This window comes from Eucyclogobius newberryi, unplaced genomic scaffold (genome assembly GCF_026437365.1).
Source record: "Eucyclogobius newberryi isolate DKJ021-1_F unplaced genomic scaffold, fEucNew1.0.hap1 SCAF_19, whole genome shotgun sequence".
NCBI classification, from domain to species: domain Eukaryota; kingdom Metazoa; phylum Chordata; class Actinopteri; order Gobiiformes; family Gobiidae; genus Eucyclogobius; species Eucyclogobius newberryi.
The window spans coordinates 32,826,770-32,847,421 of record NW_027315823.1 but is presented as its reverse complement, the minus strand read 5'-3'; the positions used below and the strand labels follow the sequence as shown (position 1 = coordinate 32,847,421).

Sequence of the window (20,652 nt, the reverse complement as noted above, 5' to 3'; positions counted from 1 at the left end):
TAATTTTGCTTCTAAAATTTCCACAATTATTATATTGTGACCTAAATACTCACGATTATCGATTAACTCAATAATCTTGACATTCCAAGTCCAAAAAAAAGTTATTATAAATTCTTTACAACTTTTTTCATTCTTCCATTTATTATTTATTGCACCGGATGTTTTTTATTATATTGAACATTTAGCAATATTTTTTCTGGAATCGTCAGAACTTTTGCATCAGTGGCATAAAATAATGTTCATATTTATTGCATTTCACCTATTCCTACTTTCATTTGCAGCAGTAAAGTTGTATAAAAGGCTCTGGGTTTATTGTTACATGCAGCGATCATAATTTTTATTCCTCCAGAGTAAAAAGGAGGAAATGCATTCTGGGAGTGGGGCAGTGCGCGGCGTTAAAACAGTGAGTACCAGGACAAAGTGAAGCCTCCTGTCGTTTAGAAAGACGCAAAAGGAGTGGAGAACATGAAGAACTTTGACATCTGAAGCGGGGGCGGTAGAGTTTGGAGGAAAACGATTCACCGCTCACCGCCAGACACAGTATAGTCGTTAATAAAATTAGATTGGGAAGGATTTTAGCCCTAATTTCTTATCCCACATTATAATGTCGCAGCAACATAACTTTATCAGTCAGAAAGTGTCTTTTCATAAAGTTGGAGAAACGCTTTAAGACCCTGGGAATGAAAGAAAGCTTCGCTGTTTGGGTTGTGGCGTCGATAATCGTGAATAATCAATCGTTTCTTTTCATAACGGGCCCAATCGTAACACTGACTTTGACCCTAGATGGGGCAGACATTTCTTCAGGACATTATAGCACTTGTTTTTCCCAGTTCAACAAGTCATAATGCATAATGATCAAAGGACCGTTCAATATTTCGCACGAATTGCTGATTGGCAGAATTGGTATGAACATGCATTTGTCTGGCTGTTTAATATGCTTCAAATTTAAAGTGAGTGTACCTGATGTTTTTGTATGTTAAGAAGTCAAATCTGTTTATGAAGAAGTCAAATCTGTTCATGCCACAGAGCAGATATTTTATAAAAGCATCTAAAATGAGACCGCAACGTTTTCTCTGTAATTATAGAGCGTTTGATTCTCAGAGAAGCAGGAAGTGTGCCGTTTGTCAGCTCAAACCTTACTCTGGTGTCAAAAGTTTTAAAAAGTGTTTTTAATATTTAGTTTGCTGGGAATATATTTGGTAAATGAGCGATCCATGTGGCCTGCTACAAACGGTTTAAAAATGAACTGTTTTTTTTCACATTTTAAGACGCTGAAAATCAGGTACATTGCATTTAATTCACTTGTAATACAGTGTAAAACAGTTAATACCATTTTAATCCAGATTATTTCATGTCAAACTGTCAGCAATATGACGTGCTTTTATTTAAAGTAAAGCATGCGGTTTGGAGCCGAAATGTAACTGTTTTTTGGGCTAAATGATTAAAAGTCTGTATTGAAACCATTCTATTTTGCTTAAGAAACTTGAGACTAATCAATATAACTTTTTTCGTTCAGGCTGCACTCAAAGCCGATGTTTCCAACTTCAAAATTGGCCTTCAACTTAAGTGATTACAGGTTCTTTCCAGCATTTGCAGAAGCTCGCGCCATCTTTGCTCCGCATCCCTCTCCAACTCAATCGCCCGAGCCGTAATCTCCATTTCGCTAACAACATTATCGAGCTGATCGGCCACAATTGGATAATCGAGAGACATTTATAACCAAACTAACAAGGGAAACATAATCAAGTCAAATACAAAAATATCAGGGCAATCACTTGAGTCTCGATATTTATTCAGACGATATTAAGTCGATACAAGAGAAATGTGTTAAAAGATGTCTTTAAACGTGTTAGCTGGGGTTTAATTATAAGACAAATGTGAAATGTTTGAAAATGTAATCATCAAAGTGCAGAAATATCACCTTAGACCTGATTTGAAAGTTTAAAAATGAAGAAAGTATGTTGTAATCGTCTCTTTTTGTAGCATAAACGATACACTCAGTCGATTGTGTCTTCAAAAACAACATTCACAGTATCATCTACATTTTGATATATTGCCCACCTCAACCTACAATGAATGTGGCGAGTTCCTAGTTCTGACAATAACAGGAACATTTAATTTGACATCTCTAGTGCAGACAAAGGTTTTTGGGGACGAACGCATGATTTTATTGATTTCTTTGCTTGATTTCACTGTGTTTCACGTATTATCGGCTGATTCACTTTCTGTTGAGCCTCTCTGTGCCTTGACGTAAGAAAAAAACGTGTGCTCTACATTTAGAAGACCATACTTCAACCCATGGTCAACGGTTTTGAGAAACGGTATTCATTCATCTTAAAGTTGTCAGGCGGCGTGTGCGTTTGTGTCGAGGTCTGCAGATGGAAATGAGCTCCGAGCTAAAGTCTGCTACAAAACATCTCCTCAAGGTTTTCTTTTATTCTGTAATATAATAACTGACGACTGTGAAGTGTTGTCGCCAGAACATTTATGATTCCCTGAAGTATTCCTTTCTGCCAATGATACTATAGTTAGCAGAACCTAGAAGTATGAGGGAACTGCCTTTGTCATTGTGTGCATGAGTCTGCTGTGAACCCCCTGCATCCGTCTCCTAAACCTTCTTCCGCTCATCGACCCGTCTCCAATCCCGAGTCTGTCCCGCCCACGTCGCCTCTCATCAGGTGCTATCTTCTCGTCTTCCCTGCGCAGCGTGAGTGGTCTTTATCTTTATCTGCGAGCTCGGTCTGTAATTGCAGGATACTGCGAGACACTCAGAGCATTCATCTCGAACGTCGGTGATCGACCTGCGTCACGAGGATGAGTGAGGCATGACTGCTGTGCCAACCAGGTCAAGGAAACCAACTAACAAGGGAGAGCTAATACAAAAAACTTTTTGTGTCTTTGGGAATATTTAGTGCTTCAAAATATCCAGAATAAAATGGTAAGTGTGCGGTAAAATGGATGCTCCATTTGACAACAAGAACTTCAAGGTTCTCGACAAGTGGAATTCAAATGAAATGCAATTTTTAAGAAAAAGTTTAACAAATAACAAGTATTATTTATTTTAGGTAATGCGGTTCAATTTTCAGTCGAAAGCATCACAGAACTTGACACGCAGCAAAACACAAACTCAATCTAACTCAGACGTTGTTGATGTTGTAGTTGTTTTTTTACTATGAGGTGGAATTACGGCTCCAGAATATTAGAAATGATTGCGATATGTAAAATGGCTGTGTGATAAGTGCAGCAACATTTATAATATGGTGATAATATGAAATTTCCCCATGTGGGACAATAAAGGAATATCTTATCTTATCTTAATAATATGGTGATTATTGAGTGTCTGCTTATGATGTCATAAAGCAGACACTATATGTTATTGTATTTTAGGATTGTAGGAACTTCGACACGTTTCCACTCCTTGACATTTTCACTGATTTCAACAAGTTATACCTCTTTACGATCGTCTTAGGGGGGCTATTGCTTTACACATTTTTTTCATCATTTTCATTTAAAAAAACAACAACTCTTTCTGTGAGATGGAGGAGCTTTAGCTTGTTGCGATATCGATTGCGTTGATAATATTGATATCGATACTTTTGTGATAAATTGTGCAGGAATTGTTCATCGAATCGTTGTTTAGCACCAAAAACGGTTTAGAAAATACTAACTTAGCTCCATTTCTTTGGGTCTCAGCAACTGTACATCTGACTGTGTTTCTCCAGTGCTCAGTTTAATACACGGTGACTTGTAATGACACCTCAGCATCACTATTGTGGAACGGCGGCTTTGAGCGGCGCGAGCTGACCAGAGAAACGCCATGTAAACACACAACTGCACATTACACGGGTCAGCGAGTTACTGGATGGATTTAGAAAAGACTGTACTGACCTGTGCCAAGGGTTCAGAGGTTTACATTGGGGGGCGCAACAAATATGAATGCTATGTACAATTTGGGGAAAAAACGCGTCAAATAGATTTTTGTTTGCTTTATGTAAACTATAGTAGAAGGAAATATTGATAAAATTAAAATCAGCCTCTAGCCTTGTGATATTATCCAGTTTTGATACATCTCCCAGGTCTAAAATTAAATAACGTTCTCGGTTGCTGTGAGAGATAATAGTTGCAGTACAATAAACTTAAATACTAGGATACTTTACCCACATTATAAGCCAATGCAATGCTTTGATTTGCAATCCTTCATTCATAAACATACATTATTCTACCCTCCTCTTCCCATGTGCATCGCCTGTTGAGAATACTCCACAAGAACTACAGTCACAACGCAGTCATCCATCATCGTATCCTCAATTCTCAATGCGTTTGGTCCACAGCTCAGGTTTCTCCCACGCAGCATGATGGATGTTCTCCACAACTGAAGACTACAGCTGGCCTTCTCTTAACTCTGATCAATACTGCCGCAGCCATCCTTCACAACCGGACCCAGAACCCCACGAGAAAAAAAGAAAGAAATATACCGGCATTCTAAGCTCAAACATCCAAGCGTTTTTAAATAGAGCTGGGTTGAAATAATCAAATTTCCGATTTTTAATCAATTCGCATATTAATGAGCGATTATCGATTCGTACGTCCAAAGATCGCTTCTTTTTTTTTTATTGAAATTCTTTTCTACATTTCCCTCAGTGAACTTCAATCTACCTTCAAGAAAGATAATTCAGGACTCCTGGATGATCTTTCTTGAAGGTAGATTGACCCTTAACTTTTTCATCAGTCTTCCATCAGTAACTACCAATACTTGTAAGATTTGCTGTTTAATATTGATATAATATTAGTTTTAATATGTTGCTTCTCTACACAGTCATGAAGTGAAGGAAACGGTTCAAATACATTTTTCATTTTTAATAACATTTACCCCCGGATCAAATCGAAATCGGATCGAATCGGAAATCAGATCGGAATCGAATCAATTCTTGAAATTTGAATCGAAACCCAGCTCTATTTTTAAATCAGCCGCGAATCCGGAAGCGTCTCTAGTGCCCAAACTCGACTTCGGCCTGTGAAAGTTGTGAAGCGCACTTATAATTAGGATGTTGAGAATATGTAAGAAAAGTGAACGTGAAGTCTGCAAAGTGTCATGGACTAAACACAGAAAAAAATACAGAAAATGTCAGGAATTATACTGTATGTGAGCCCTCGCGTTTTGAAGTCAGTCAAAAGCAGGTACAGCGCCTTTAAATGGCTATCAGCTCTGTAATAATTGTTCTTTACATTACATACTGCAGTAGTGGAGATTAACAGTGAGTTTGCGTCACGTATGCACCAGAGCACTTTTCCTATATGTGCACAGAAATCAGCTATTTTTAGTCGCAGCAGAAGTACATGTCCTTTACAGATACTGGAGGCGGCGTTTGTTCAATATGTCAGCATTGTGTAACAGGGCTCCAGGACAAAGAGTCTCAAACTGTGGTCCTCGCACCGCTCCAGCAGCACAGGCTGGTTTAACTCACAATCAGATCAGAGGTTTTAGATTAGGCAAAAATGTTAGAAAAGGTTTGGGTTAGACCTGCTTTATAGTCCCGGATAAGTAGATTTTTTTTTTACTTTAAATTCTGGTTTGGTCTCCATTTTGGTCCAGGTTTTCCTTCGGTTCAGTCCGGAATTGATCCTAGTTTTTTTCCCCGACTGCTTTAGCTCTAGGGCTGTTCTTGGTTGACTAAAACATGTTCTTAGTCGATTAGCTCTCAAACTATTACGCATTGACATGTATCTGTGCAATCACAAGTAAGGAGGTCACAATTATTATCTTAACGATTATATTGTGACCTGAATAATCACGATTATCGATTAACCCTATCTACTCACAAGACATCCGCATTGGGAGTTCATGCAAAAAAATAACATTTATGCAGAAAAAGTGTATTTAAATGCATAAAGACAGAGTAAACTTGTAGTTCATGAGTTTAAATTGGCTTTAAAAAAAACTTTTCACCATATGAATCCATGTAATCTGAATAAAAGCATCTGTCAACCAATATACATTTTAGTTTAAAAAGACCGATTAATCAACTAAAGGCCTACAGCCCCATTTAGCACCGTCTGTATGATTCAAAAAAGTGACACATTGGCTACAACTTAATAATATTTTTTCCGGCAGACGTCCCAAACAGCAGCTGCTCCTGTGGCGTTTCAGCTGTGGAAGTCCTAGTGCTGGCGACGCAGACGGACGGGCCGGACGCCTCTGTCCGTGCTTCCTGTGATGAGAGCTTAAGCCTGGGCCTCTCTGCATTAACTAATGGATTCTCAGGGGGAAAGGTAACCAGACTAAACAATGTAAAACCAGCCGGTGTTTTGGTGGGACCTGAAGAGCTGGGTTGGGCCAGAAAAAGAATGATCATTACATTTACTTTGTGGTGCGAACGTGGGCCTCGTGGTTGAGAAAATAAATATATGGAAACAGGGCAGAGTTATATGTACGTAAAGTTTAGATGACTATAGCCCAATAACAATCTTAAACGTTGAATGTTCTTTACACAAGACACAAACAAAAAGTGCTACATAAAAAATTACGATCGGGACAGAAACAACAAATCGTCGGTACAAATTAGTGATTAAATAAACTCTTATCAATCTACAAAACATGCTATTGGCTGAGAGAAGAGGTTTTATGATTCAGACTGAGCCTTGGTTACATCAGAAGCACTAAATTCAATAGCGGTTTAATCGATTATGCAACATTTTCTTTAAAGACGGACGCATTTGAACCAGAACTTAAATGTATTCGACATTTATGACTCGACTAAAATACTGCTCACCACAACACAACTGCAGACACATCCTCGCAGATCATGAGTTGTGAGCATTTCTATGAACTGACCAAACCTTCACTCACAAGACACACACAACGACAACGACGCATACAAAGAAGTAGTAAGTCGCATATCTGTATGTAAAAAGACAGCTTAAACTCGCTCCAAACTGTTCCGCTGCTCACTCTGTGCCATCGTATTTCTGCCGTCAGCTATGAACATACATGTTTTTAATCCCAATAAAATATATTTGTTTATTTCTAATGGCCTGGGCATCTTAACATTTGAAGCCGAGCAGGGTGTTTTTCTGTGGCGTAAATAGATTCAGAGCGACAGATGTCTGAACAAGCCCCGGGAACAAAATCACACCTTTGTCTTCGTCGAACACACAGCGAGTCAAAGATCGTCGTTAGCAGCAGCGCCTGAACCAAACAGGGATGTGAAATATGTGCAGTTTCATTAGAAGGAGAGAAACTGGAGTACATATAGAGAGAGAGAGGAATAAATCATCTCAAATCATCCAGGAAAGAATAAAACAGCATGAGGTAGCATTTCGTACGCACGTGAAGAGGACAAATAGTGCATTGTTTTGGAGAAGTCGGCGTTGCAACATATTAGGATTAAAGGACAGAGATTCAAGGGTTTATAGTGGTTTGAAGTAATCCAGCTGCAACTTTCACTCAAGAGCAGCAATACTTCAAAAATAATATTGAAGTAGAAGTAAAAACAAAAAGTTCTGATCCAAGAAATATTATCATGGCCAAACTAATTGAGAATAATGATGAAATTGTGATCATTCTTTTACAGATAGTATATTAATGGTCTTGTCGCTATAGATATGAATGTTTTGATTCTATCCATCTTCTTCCGCTTATCCAGGGTCGAGGGGGCAGCAGTCTATGGGACGACTGAGCGCTCCGGCGGAGGAATGCTCCACAGTATGGTATTAAACATATCCATCTCCATGGAAACAAGCAGGAAGCACTGCTACGCCAAGTTAGAGGTTAAATCTGTGGAGAGATGACTCTACTCACAGTAAAAAACCTGTGAGGAAGTAAATGAAGACAGATATGCTTAATGCCAAAGTGTGGAACATTCCGGGCGACGCATTAACAAGCAGGTGGCAAACCCTTTTGAGAATGGTTATGCATTGCACCTTTAAATCTTCAACTTAGTTTGAAAGCTTTCAGATAAGCTATCAGCTGCTGTCCTGATACGATGGAGCTTTGTTCTCTTCCTCTGATGTCAAAGCCAAACATTAAATGTTTAAACTCTTGGGAAATTCAGTTCCTGTGCACGGTTTTCAATCTATTTTTGTTGTTGTGCATTTTAGTTTGAAGTCTTATGTTGATGCTGGGAACAGTCAAGGCTGTTCGTCCAGTGCCCAAACAACATCCCTCATCAAACCCCGCCACAAATGACCCCACGAGTCATTTGTAATGGGAGGAAACCTCTGCCAACTTTCACTATTTGAGACGGGCATTATAAGGGTCAACACTGGGTTTTCACCAGAGGACAAGTCCATCGGCCCGTATTGTCAGTCCAAACTTTCCAAGAATAAACAGTTGAGCTGATGTGTTTGAGTAAAAACAGTCCTCGGATAAACAGCGCATTCTAGTTTTTCACATGCGAGTGGGACACAAAAGGGGAAAGGCCAAGTTCACAAGACTATTTCCATTACACTCAGAGCGTGTGTGCAGTCACGTCTGTCGGGAGAAAGATAATCATTTCAAAAAGCTGTTCAAACAAAAACAAAACCCTCTTCGAGACACTTAAAAGTCAGTTTAGTCGACATAATTATGTCATCACGCAGCAGAAAATGTCAATATTTATGATCAAAACTAGAGATTCCACCCCATTTTAAACATTCTTGAAACTACTTTTTGGGCAAACCTTTGGAAATATACGTAGTTAATGTACTTTCTGTTTAACCTTATGCCACATTATAGGAACATTTAATTAAAACCATTTAACAGTGCACTATGTCGCTTTTTGGAGAGGTTATCTCCAAGGAGACAAGCAGGTGGCACTACCAGGCCAATATACAGGTCAGATCTGTGGAGAGGCGCCCCCCACATACTGTAAGAACGTAATTGGAGACAAGCAGGTGGCACTACCAGGCCAATATACAGGTCAGATCTGTGGAGAGGCGCCCCCCACATACTGTAAGAACGTAATTGGAGACAAGCAGGTGGCACTACCAGGCCAATATACAGGTCAGATCTGTGGAGAGGCGCCCCCCACATACTGTAAGAACGTAATTGGAGACAAGCAGGTGGCACTACCAGGCCAATATACAGGTCAGATCTGTGGAGAGGCGCCCCCCACATACTGTAAGAACGTAATTGGAGACAAGCAGGTGGCACTACCAGGCCAATATACAGGTCAGATCTGTGGAGAGGCGCCCCCCACATACTGTAAGAACGTAATTGGAGACAAGCAGGTGGCACTACCAGGCCAATATACAGGTCAGATCTGTGGAGAGGCGCCCCCCACATACTGTAAGAACGTAATTGGAGACAAGCAGGTGGCACTACCAGGCCAATATACAGGTCAGATCTGTGGAGAGGCGCCCCCCACATACTGTAAGAACGTAATTGGAGACAAGCAGGTGGCACTACCAGGCCAATATACAGGTCAGATCTGTGGAGAGGCGCCCCCCACATACTGTAAGAACGTAATTGGAGACAAGCAGGTGGCACTACCAGGCCAATATACAGGTCAGATCTGTGGAGAGGCGCCCCCCACATACTGTAAGAACGTAATTGGAGACAAGCAGGTGGCACTACCAGGCCAATATACAGGTCAGATCTGTGGAGAGGCGCCCCCCACATACTGTAAGAACGTAATTGTCAGTGTTTTTCATTAGCAACATGCAATTTAACAAACGCAAGATAAGTTTAACGCCAAACTGCAAAACATTCCAGGCAAAGCAATGACATATTAATGGAGACGCGGCACCAGAAAAGTTACACAGTGAATCTTTAACTACAACAGGGCAAACCGCGCGCCAGACGAAAAAGAGAAGACACGGGAAGGATGCTGACGGTCTGACGGCTGAAACGTCTTGCACAGCGCGTCTGGAAAAGCGCCACTCGTGCAACACTGGAACAGCACTTACCCAGCAGCAGCAGCTTGACTTCCCTCGCCGCTTTCTCGCCGTCCTCTCGCAAGTTCTTGTCAATCATTTTCGAGCGCTCCGCCGCCGCCTTGTCTTCCTGACTGACCGTACAACCCATGGTTCCCAGTGCGCGCTTCAGGTCTGCGGTTAAGTGGAAAATACCCCAGAGAAAAATTAAAAAAAAAAAGTATCTAAAGTGGACCCACCGGCCGGGGTAGTCCTCTTTGTGTCTGGTTAGAACAGAAGTGTTAGGGTTCGTCGAGCTGTTGGCGATGACTTCCCTTTTTCAAGAGAGTCAGACTAACGTGACAAAGTGCGCTCGTCCGTAATGCGCACGGAAAGGCAGGTGAAAAAGCAGCGGTTCCGTGCAGCGGTGCGAGCCCGGGAGTGAAGCTCGGGAACACGGTCCTTAGAAGAGTACAGAAGTCAGCATGAAAGCATCGGTCTTCTTCAACTATTCAAAACGATAGAACGTGTCGGTGGCCGGGGTTCTGGGGACAGGGAAAGCGCAAAAGAAACTGGAGCCAAAGTATCCAAAAGGGTCGTACGCGGCCCCGGTGCTGTGTTTTCGCCTCGGTAACGACCTCCGCCTTAGCGCATTCTTGGAGATTTCTCACGTTAGGAGCCACACCCGGAGCAAAGAGGTTGTTGCCCGCCGCAGGACCCAGCTCTGTCTGCTCTGAGCTGACCGAGTGTCACCTCCTCTCAGCCCCACCGCCCACTCTCGCGCCGCGGCATCATGGGAAATGTAGTTCGCATTGGTTTGGGCAAAAACAGTCCGTTTGTTTCACGTTTACGCAAATGCCTCTCGGTGTCATCCAAACATCTCCACCATGTTTTACCACCAGGAGTTTAAGACTACTTCAAAATATTTCCCGTTTGCTTCTAATGTCGAATCTAGATAGTTTAATGATGGGGTAATGATGATAAAACATTACAGTAGTGCCATCTTGTGGAAGACGAGGGACTTACAGTTAAATCTTTGCATTAAAAGTCGAACGTGTGACATACAGTCATAAATGTACTGCGTGTCCATGTGCTGTCTTTTATCTTTTATTCTAAGGACCAAGTAAGTGTCTGAAATGATGCTGATGATGATGAAGCTGATGATGATGATGATGATGATGATGATGAAGAAGCTGATGATTATGATGAAGTAGGGCTAGTTTCATATTTTAATAAAAGGTGACTATTCCTGTCAGTAAAACAAGATGCTAGTAAATAAAAAGTGCATTGGCAAAGGACATAATATGCAATGTCATATTACCATTACCAAAACAAATATTCTAAGTGAAAAAAACACACATTAACATTGAATTAATGTTATGTCATTATCTTTATTGCAACATTGTTTACATTACAATGACTGCCAGCAACATATTAAAATATACAGTATAGATACCAGAAAATAGACATGAATCAAGGGAGGACAAAAAGGTTTAAAAGCACTTTGAAAATGATTACATTGATACTTGACCCTGGACTACACTCTGGTTACTATTTACAATATATAAACTAGATATGCATATCCAATATAAAGGGAATCTGTACATTATTTATAAGTGCTGGCTGATAATGTCACACAGATAGGGTCAGTACATTGCAGAGGTCTAGCTCCATAGTTGTATTAGCCACTTGTGCCTTATGCTTTAGTTGAAGAGGTGTTCTGCTGCGTTACTTCATATAACACACACAAACATACAGATCACACAGGGAAACATTGCATTGTTCTTTTACGCTGGAGGGGAATGGTACATCTCAGACATTTTTCTGCATAACATTGAAATATATGGACACATAATGAGATGCAAGGGGTTAAAAGTGTAACAAAAAGACACCAGATAAACATCACCCGCTACTGGTATTGAATGTAATAGCAATATTACAGTTTGTCACAATTGAAACAAGATCTTGAATTAGACATTCATTTGAAAAACTTTCAAGAACTATAGAAGTTAAACATATTAGCATGGACAGTCAAAAGAGGGAAATCCAACAAGGCGGCCTTTTACATTCAAACCAATCAATTCAAATGTACATTTACAATTACGACCTGGTTATATGTTATTAAGATGATCATTCTGTAAATATATTTTATAATGAATCTCAGATTATTCCTGTTGTAAATTAAGATGACTGACCAAGCAAAATGGTAAATTTATACAATTAACACTAAGGACAAAGCTGAGTTCAGATACAAACAATGACATACTCAGAAATCACTGTAAAGTCAAATTAAGTTCAAACGTTCTCCTTACACAGCCTATAATCTGACCTGAGCCAGTTTGTGCGTTCTGAGTTTGTATTTATTGCTTTATCCTATGAGTAATAGCAGCAGTATTGTAAATGTACTCTTTAAACTTTTAAGTGAAGCAACTTTCAGCTTAAATTTGTCCATATATGTGGCAACTACATAATAAACTTGCCCCAAATACACACAACATCTCAAAACCAGAACCTTTAAGGTTTTGAGTCGTAAAACTATACTGGCATTATTGCTATATCACTTATTAGCAGCCATGTTTGTCTTTACAGCCTTTAACCAACAACCCAGTGTACTCTGAACTATTTTTGATACATCGTGATAGTATCTGGTATAAAATCACGTTTTATTGTTTCGACTCTCAAAAAATCTGTATTTGTTTCTGAACAATTGTGATAAACTGTAAAATCCTAAAATAAAGGCAAAGACACCAGCTCACTAAAGTGGGTACAGGACATTGCTGTACAGAAGTATCTAATACTACAGCTAAGACGACAGAAATTGCGACAAAAACAACATAAAATCATTTACAAATATCTTCCGTATCTTGCGTTACATTGATTTTAAAAGAATATATCATCTATCTGACAATGTGTTATATATTTCCGATCAGTACAGGTCCATATAATACAATACAAATGCATATACTTTGTACACTCGTCCACATACACCGAAGAGAGTTTTTCTCATTTAAAAACACTACACCTAACTACAGTACTCATGAAGGGCACTAGGGGGCACTGGCAAACACACACACACGCACACACACAAGCTAAAAAGTCATGGGTTTCAAGTTTTCAGAAGAAGACATCCATCATAATACATTGTTGCTTTTATGACTTGTTTTATGTGCCTTTTTACTATCAAATGTGAATTTTAAAGTACAATATTGTTGCTTGTTGTCAGGGTAACGGCTACAGGAGGCTGTTTGTGCTTGTAAATAATAATAGTACTATTGCTAATATTACTTAAGCAGCCGTTTTACCTTTGTATTGTTGTATTTGTTGTACTTCCATTCATGTTTGTGCTCGATTTGATATATACATCCATCAGTATTGTTCTTCAACCCTGTGTATGTCAAGGTGCACTCTGTAACTTTTCTAGAGGGAGAAATGAGCAAATGGGTCTTGCTTGTCTTGGAGACAAGCAAGACCCATTTGCTCATTTCTCCCTGTGGCCCTCAGAGGCAACTGTTGTTGTGATTTTGGGCCTTACAAAAATAAATTGATTTGATTTGATTTGATGTTAAAGCTGGATTTACCTGGGATGTTCCACAGTATAATGCAGTGTATCTAAGGGCTAAACCACGGGGTTAGCAGGTTTCACAAGATCCCTTCTTATTTGCAGAGGACATTCTATTGCAAATAAGTTATTGCTTTGCCTTGAATGTTCCATAGCATGGCATTAGGTCTGTTACCATAGAGACAAGCAGGACATGCCACACAGAGTTACAGGTCGAATCTGTGGAGAAGTGACCGAGCTCACAGTAAGATTGCATGCTTTTTGCTTAGTTGTTTTTGCAGTGAAAAACATTCCAGGCAAGTCAATCAAATCTTAATAAATCAGAAAAGTTACAGTGTGCACCTTTAATTGATGGTCCAAACACAAACAACAAGAGACAGAAAATGTGTCTCTAAAGGTAATGGCAGTGTATTTGTAGCTAAACCTGTGCTTTTTCTTTATGATTATTACGTTAAAGCTTGAATTCTCAACTGGTGGGTGAAGGATCAAATGTGGGGGCTGTTTTAACAAGTTGTAAAGTTAGAAATCACTCAAATGTTACTGTGAGATAAAGCATTATGCAGAGATTCTAACTCCAACCACAAGGGGTCCCAATATTTTTTGATTTTTACTAGAGCGTTTACATTTCTCATTTTAGATTTATTTCCACTATGATGCCCCTTAATATCTAATCTCTCCCATTGTTGAAACATTAAAGTTTCTAACCTTTAGCCGCAGTCCAAACCTGATTCTTGCGCACAAATAACTCTTGACCCTATCTCGCAACAGTGAAGAAACTGTGCTCTGATCTGCATTCACCAGTAGTGAGATAACGTGCTCTGTTTGTTCAACCAAAGTACATTTTTGACTCAACTATTATTATATAAAATAATTATAATTAGTCCTATACTGACTCCTTGTGGTTGGTGTGGTATCAAAAATCACAGAATCCTTTAATAACACATTTGTTGTTACAGGTGGTGATTCATTTAGTAAACTAAGTAATTACTGCAAGAATGATCAAGTTACGTCATTATTTCATCTTATTCTGCAATCACTTGTTCAAATCCAAATGACTGTGAAATACATTTGATCCCAACATGACACCGGTTGAAAATCACTGCTTTTTAACCTTTCAAAATTAGTTTTATGTACCATTTACCACATAACATACACACATACATCGACATTAACACTTCTGGCTCAAGACTATTATAAACCTTTACATCCTTACTGCATCTTCTGAGGTTAGCGTCACAAAGAGATGAGTAAAATAGACATCTAGATTATCATTTCATTTTAAGGTAGGAATGTTATGGTAAAAATAAAGTTTTTTGCCACCTGCAGTGCATCATGGGGCTGAGATCATTTAAACCTCCCATACTCCACATAGACCTGTTATCTGTGCATTAGTGATGGTATAGTTTAAAAATTTATATAATTATAATGATAACTAAAGACCTCCGCCAAGGCATTCCAGCTGAAGCTAGAGAGCGATCATAATCAGACATATATATCACAACCTTCTCCTGGCTTAATATGCAGCCCCATGCAAAACGTTCCCTGCTGTGCAACAACTCTACGCACTGAAGATAGAGTTAACCCGCCTTTTCAGTTTACCTGACAATTGGAGAAATATTAAGCATGTCAATCCGTCCATCCATTTTCTTCCGAGGCCTTGACCCATGTGCATTTTGCAAATACACAAAGTTGTTGTGTATTGCGATATTAAAAAGCTTCTGATCTGTTCCCTGTACTATTAAAGCTGCATCTGTATTTACTCTAGTGAGGGGTCCACAACCTGAAGCTGTAATTGCTTTGCTTCAAATATTCCACAGTAGGAAAGGGCGGCTCAGCTTTTTTTCTGACCTGACTCGCCCCATTCGAGTTAAAACCCCGCCCAACTCGATCCAGCTTTTCTTACATCTCATCACTCTCTCTCTCTTGCAAGTAAACAAACAAACAAACATTGACAGGACGTTCTTGGCGGAGGTAAAAAAAAGAAATCTAAAAATCAAGAAGTTATTTGAACGACTCAAATCCATCACGATCCGAGCAGTTGGCGCTGAAAGCTTATTGTAAAACACACGCACACAGGCGACACACAACACAAAGATAAACCAGTCACGATGGGGCGCTGTCTGAAAGGCACAGCCTCCACTTCTCTGAATCAGTTTGAACCTGTTCTGTGCAGTTTTGGCAGGATGGGGCTTTCCAACACCGGACACAACCAAAGACACTGACATTACGACACGTTTGTTTCTACATAAATTCAATAGTAAAAAAAACCCTGAAGGAGAGGCTGGTCTAGTGGGCGCTGGCGGCTTTGCTCGTCCCTGAAGTCCAGTCGATGATGATAAAGCTCAGACTCATGGTCATGAACAGGAAGCCCAGCGCCGCGAAACACGCAGCCTGCAGACGACACAGAGCGTGCAGCTGTATTATTTATGTCAGCTATTACAAACGACAATAAGATGTAACATTAGGAACACATTATGCACTGACACGATCTGGCAACGGTCTACCAGCTCAGGGGGTCAATATTATAATATTATAATATTGCTCCATTACTCTTCATTAACACACCCTCTAGTTTTTGTTGTTTTTTTCAAGTTTCTCCCAAAAATTAAACCATTGAATTTCCAGCAAGTATCAATAAAGATTTTTTTTTTAAACTATTTACTACTATTGCGACTGATTTGCACATTTGCCTGGTAATATTTATGCTTAGTTTGTTGATGTTGTTTGACAGCTGAAAAGAAGGTTTGCAGATCGAACTGTGCCATCGCTATTGAGTCCTTTGGCGAGACCATGCTGTGTTTTTCCAATAACACTTATTTGTTTTGCAGAGCTGGGTAAAGTAGCCATAAATTGTAGTTAAGTAAGACGTAAGAGTAAAGTTAATTCAAATACAGTAAAAGTAAGAAGTGGCGGTATAGGAAATGATTAAAATAAGAGTAAAACAGTATTTAATGAGAACTAAGTAGGAGTAACTGTCTGGGTGAAACATAAACTTTAGTGAGTATAAGGTGGTGGAGGTTTTAGGCACAATATCTTTGTTTAAAGTTTAGCTTCATTTGGGCAAGGCCTAAGTCATTCCAAAAAATGCACTCATGTCTTAAGGAGCGCTGTAAGAAACACAAATGTACAGATCATTTAATATTGTCAACATCAAACTTGTGTCACTTGTAGATTCACTCACAGAAGGAAGAGTATTAAAGAAGTAGTAAACTTTTACTCTAGAATGAACACTGTTACGTCAATAAACAAATAAAGTCGAGTAAATGTAACTGAGTAAATACTACCCACCTCTGTTGTCTTGTAAGAAATGTTATTTTGTAAGGATGTTGGGGTTTTTTGCCATTTCGGTAATTGGAATAGTTTTGGGTTTTTGAATCCATCCAGGAGCCAAAAAACATTCGGTTCAAGAGTCTTCTGCCAAATCACAGTAACATCGACTCACTGCGACAAGCGCGAATGAATGGAGCAGTTGATTTCAATTGTTCTAATAAATTGTATAAAAACCAGTGGCGTGTGGTCAGGACAATCAAGGCAAGCAGTGACTGACCAACAAAATCTGTAATTACCGGGTGTCACAACTATACTTAAATTGTTGGTCCGAAATACTATTAAAATAAGCTTGTTTTCCCCTCACTTCTGCTGCTGAAGCTTGGCTGGAATTTACAGTGTTTTTAGTGGCCTCTACAGGCTAGTGTGCAATACTGCGTGGGAAGCTTGGTTCTTCTTCTCCTACATCGGCTCAGTCTGTGGCCGTGTTCAGAGGCTCTCTAACATGAGCTTTTAGAACCAGAGCAGAGAGCAGCTTTGTTTACAAGTCTGCACATGCGCGTGTAATGGATTGATCGGTCTAATTAGTTCATTCAGCATTATTTACTGGTGGGGAGAAAAAACTCACATTTGCATGTTTATTTGTATTTTGTTATCCACTAAATACTGATGACCACCCCAAGTCTGCTTGCCCATCCATAAAAGTCACCGCACGACATAAACAGTAACATGACGCTGTTCATACTGAAAATTGCATCTGCATCGTTGAACATTTGCACTGTTCTTACCAGTATTTTGGGAGGTGAACGGAGCGGCTCGTCTTCTTTGGGTACAATACGAATATAAAAAACAGCAGGGAAAATAAATATGAGGCACGGGGCGGAGGTCGCACCTAAAGGAACAGAAAAGAAGATAAATAATTAATCAGTAGTTTATTATTTATGCAAGATTGGCTGCAACCCTGTCTGTGACCTATAATTAACATTTATAACATTCACACGTAATCTGGTTGTACAGTGTCGTTTGAGGTAGAAAAAGATTAACAGAACCGACAATGAGCTATTTTACGAAACTGAAGACTCACCTATGACTCCAAAGATGCCCAGGATGTTAGGTGCAAAGATAACTAGCAGGTTTATTAAGGTCAGCAGGACTAAGGCTATGGCGATGTGTCGAGGCCAGTAAAACGTCTTATTGGGGAAGATCATCTGCTGGATCGCTCTCCGAACCTGGGAAAAAATTGTGTTAAGTGATAATCTTTTTATACGTAGCTCATTATTTCATTACATTAATCAAATACGGCAGCAAGCCCATTCTCTTCTGGTTCAAAACTGGCTTTTCACAGGAGGAAGAAGCGTATGTTTATTAATATCTTGTATGAAGATATGAAAAATAAATCATATCACAATTTTTTTGAGCCAAGATTACAATTTTATCACGATTCATCAAGTGAAAAGTTGCATCTACATTTTCAATATACAGTAGAACACAATTTAGTTGTCATTGTCAAGTAAAAAAAAAATAAAAAAATTACATCAAGAAAGACTGTGGATAAAAGCTATTCAATTTGTCCTTAAACAGTCTGAATCGTTTCTTAAAGACCCTCAAGTAAGTATAGGGCTGTGGGCAGGGATTGGGGGTAGGTGCATATGCAAATGTAGACTGGTTTACTCAAACACGCATGAATCGACCAATATACAACACCGTGTAAGTCTATTAAGAGGAAAAACCTTACGACATGGTTGAAAGCTCCTCAAAGTCAAATTTTATGAATATGCGTGTTGAGAGTAAATGTTACCGGGAAGAGCACGATGGGGACGGTGAGGGTGACAGCTGTGAGCACGGCCACTCGCACACACAGGATCAGAGTGTCGTACGGGTCAATGCGGCTGTACGTGTGGAGCAGCTCTGCCTCCACCTCACCTGAGAACACACACATTCACTCATTACCACTGAACGTTAGGTCAATTGTAAACAACAAAATGCTATTAGCGTGGTTTTATTTGCAAGTATTTTTATTGCGCATGTCTTTAGCTTCTTGTATGGATAAAACATGTTTGTTTCTCTATGGAATTTTATTATTATGCTGTCCAAATAAACATACATACAACGATGAATGTGTGTGTGTGTGTGGTGTGTGTGTGTGTGTGGAGCATCTTACTCAAACAGCAAACACCTTTCATTGCAAACGTTTTTATGTAATGAATATAAGAGCATTTTATTCTATTTTGGGAATCTGAAACATAAAAATGTTTGAAAGCTTTTGGAAGTTTTTTTCTGAACCACATTTTTCCTTATTTTTAATTCTTCATTCCACTTCCAAGAATCCTAAAACAAACAAAAAACATGCACAGTCCATAGAATGATCTCAGTGACCTTGTTTGAGTTCACACATCTTGCAATGTAAAGCTGCAATGTGACCACTAGAGGGTGTGCATGCTTCAGAAACGTGAGATGTAAACGTCACTTTGTGCACAGAGTCAGAAGTAGAACTAACCATAGAAAGTGAGGTATCCAAAGAGAGCAGCCAGGAAGTACATGATGTACATAACTGCTATGGAGATGTTAGCGACATGCTGCATCTTCTTCTTTGTTGGGCTGAAATCACAACACATCACTGTTTTACGTGAAGTTTATGTGTTCATTTGTATGTGTATGTGAATATTAAATCAGCCAAATCACCATAATTATCCATGAGGACAACCATGTTTGAAATAATGCATTTCAATTGTGTATTTGAATCAACAAATTTAACCTTAATATCCAAAATGCTAAAAATGAGTCTTAGAAAAACAAGCCAAAGTGGTCCAGTGCACAATGCAGAGTTGAACCATGCTGAACCAGACAAGCACACAAAAATAAATAAAGTGAAAGCAGTGCATGTGCCTTGGTTACAATCAGCCAAGCACTAAGAACCAGCACCAGCTTTACCTTGAACCCACTACAGACTCTTCCTCAAAGGATAGAGGACTTCCACCATTTTAAACATACTTGCGCAGCTCTGTGTAGATGGGCAGCACCTCGGGGTGACACACGAAGGCAAAGGCCAAGATGGGGATGGTGTAGGCCGTCTGAAAGTCAAACAATGGGCCTGTCACATTTTGAAGCAGACATTAGACTGTAATCCCATGATATAAGAGGGAACATAAACATACCCATAAACCCTTTCAAATGCTACGTCATCAGAATGTTCAGTGAGGCAGACCATAATATATTTTCATCATTAACTGACATCTGATCTATTTGCAATGATTTTAGACTTCACGTGATATTCTAATTTGGATATTCAAAATTTGTTTTAAAAAGAGCTTCCAAATAGTATTTTAGTGTAACAAATATGTGTTTAAGAATGTAATATATTTGTAGATAAAAGGAAAAACTGTTATTGGGTCAACATTTCTGTGAATATTCGACCATTAAAACATAAAAATCCTTATATTGGGTTCCGCTTAAAATGGCAGGCATAATCAATCACCTATTAAATAAACCGATAGACTAAAATGCATTTGTACATATTTTTCTAGCTATACATTATATACCACCATACCATACAGATATTCTGTGGCCAACCCAGGTTTCTCCATTGAAATGACATAATGTTCCACTTCCCTTTTGCCTCCTGTTTCCTCCATTTCAGAATATGTTGATGTAGCTTTTCTGTTGAGGAGTCTATCGCTTAAAAATCTACACTACCACTGAGCTACCACACTTTATGTTTTATGCTATACTGTGGAACATTCTGGGCAAAGAAATAACATCTTCATGGAGAGAGGGGGACACTTTGTAAATGTTTGATGCTGTATGGTGACCTTGAGTGTCCAGAATGAAAAAGTAAGAAAATTGTATTGTCCCATAAACAGCCGGATAAAAAAGTACTTTACATATATAGTTTGACTTTTTCAAGTATAGATTGAGCTGAAATAACTCATTGTCACGATAAAACTAAATAATGTTTGTCTATAAGTAATCCTTTTCCAAGGCCTAACCAACAGGTC

General features: G+C 39.2%; 2 protein-coding genes across 5 annotated transcripts in view; both read right to left on the bottom strand.

Annotated features, from left to right (window-relative positions):
* The window catches only part of LOC140366044 (guanine nucleotide-binding protein G(i) subunit alpha-2-like), a 57,787-nt gene extending 47,689 nt beyond the window's left edge, over positions 1–10,098 (bottom strand). The window contains exon 1 of the mRNA XM_072452700.1: positions 9,886–10,098. Coding sequence (XP_072308801.1) covers positions 9,886–10,003 — 118 coding nt within the window. The 5' untranslated portion in view covers positions 10,004–10,098. The remainder of the gene's footprint in view (positions 1–9,885) is intronic.
* A 5,190-nt stretch (positions 10,099–15,288) lies between these two features.
* The window catches only part of LOC140366043 (sodium-coupled neutral amino acid transporter 3-like), a 60,711-nt gene continuing 55,347 nt past the window's right edge, over positions 15,289–20,652 (bottom strand). For all 4 annotated transcript variants that reach the window (XM_072452696.1, XM_072452698.1, XM_072452697.1 and 1 more), the window contains 6 exons: positions 19,649–19,728; positions 19,155–19,255; positions 18,456–18,580; positions 17,742–17,886; positions 17,446–17,549; positions 15,289–15,781 (listed from right to left, as the gene is read on the bottom strand). In XM_072452696.1, the coding sequence (XP_072308797.1) occupies positions 15,677–15,781; positions 17,446–17,549; positions 17,742–17,886; positions 18,456–18,580; positions 19,155–19,255; positions 19,649–19,728 (660 nt within the window). In that variant the 3' untranslated portion in view covers positions 15,289–15,676. The remainder of the gene's footprint in view (positions 15,782–17,445; positions 17,550–17,741; positions 17,887–18,455; positions 18,581–19,154; positions 19,256–19,648; positions 19,729–20,652) is intronic.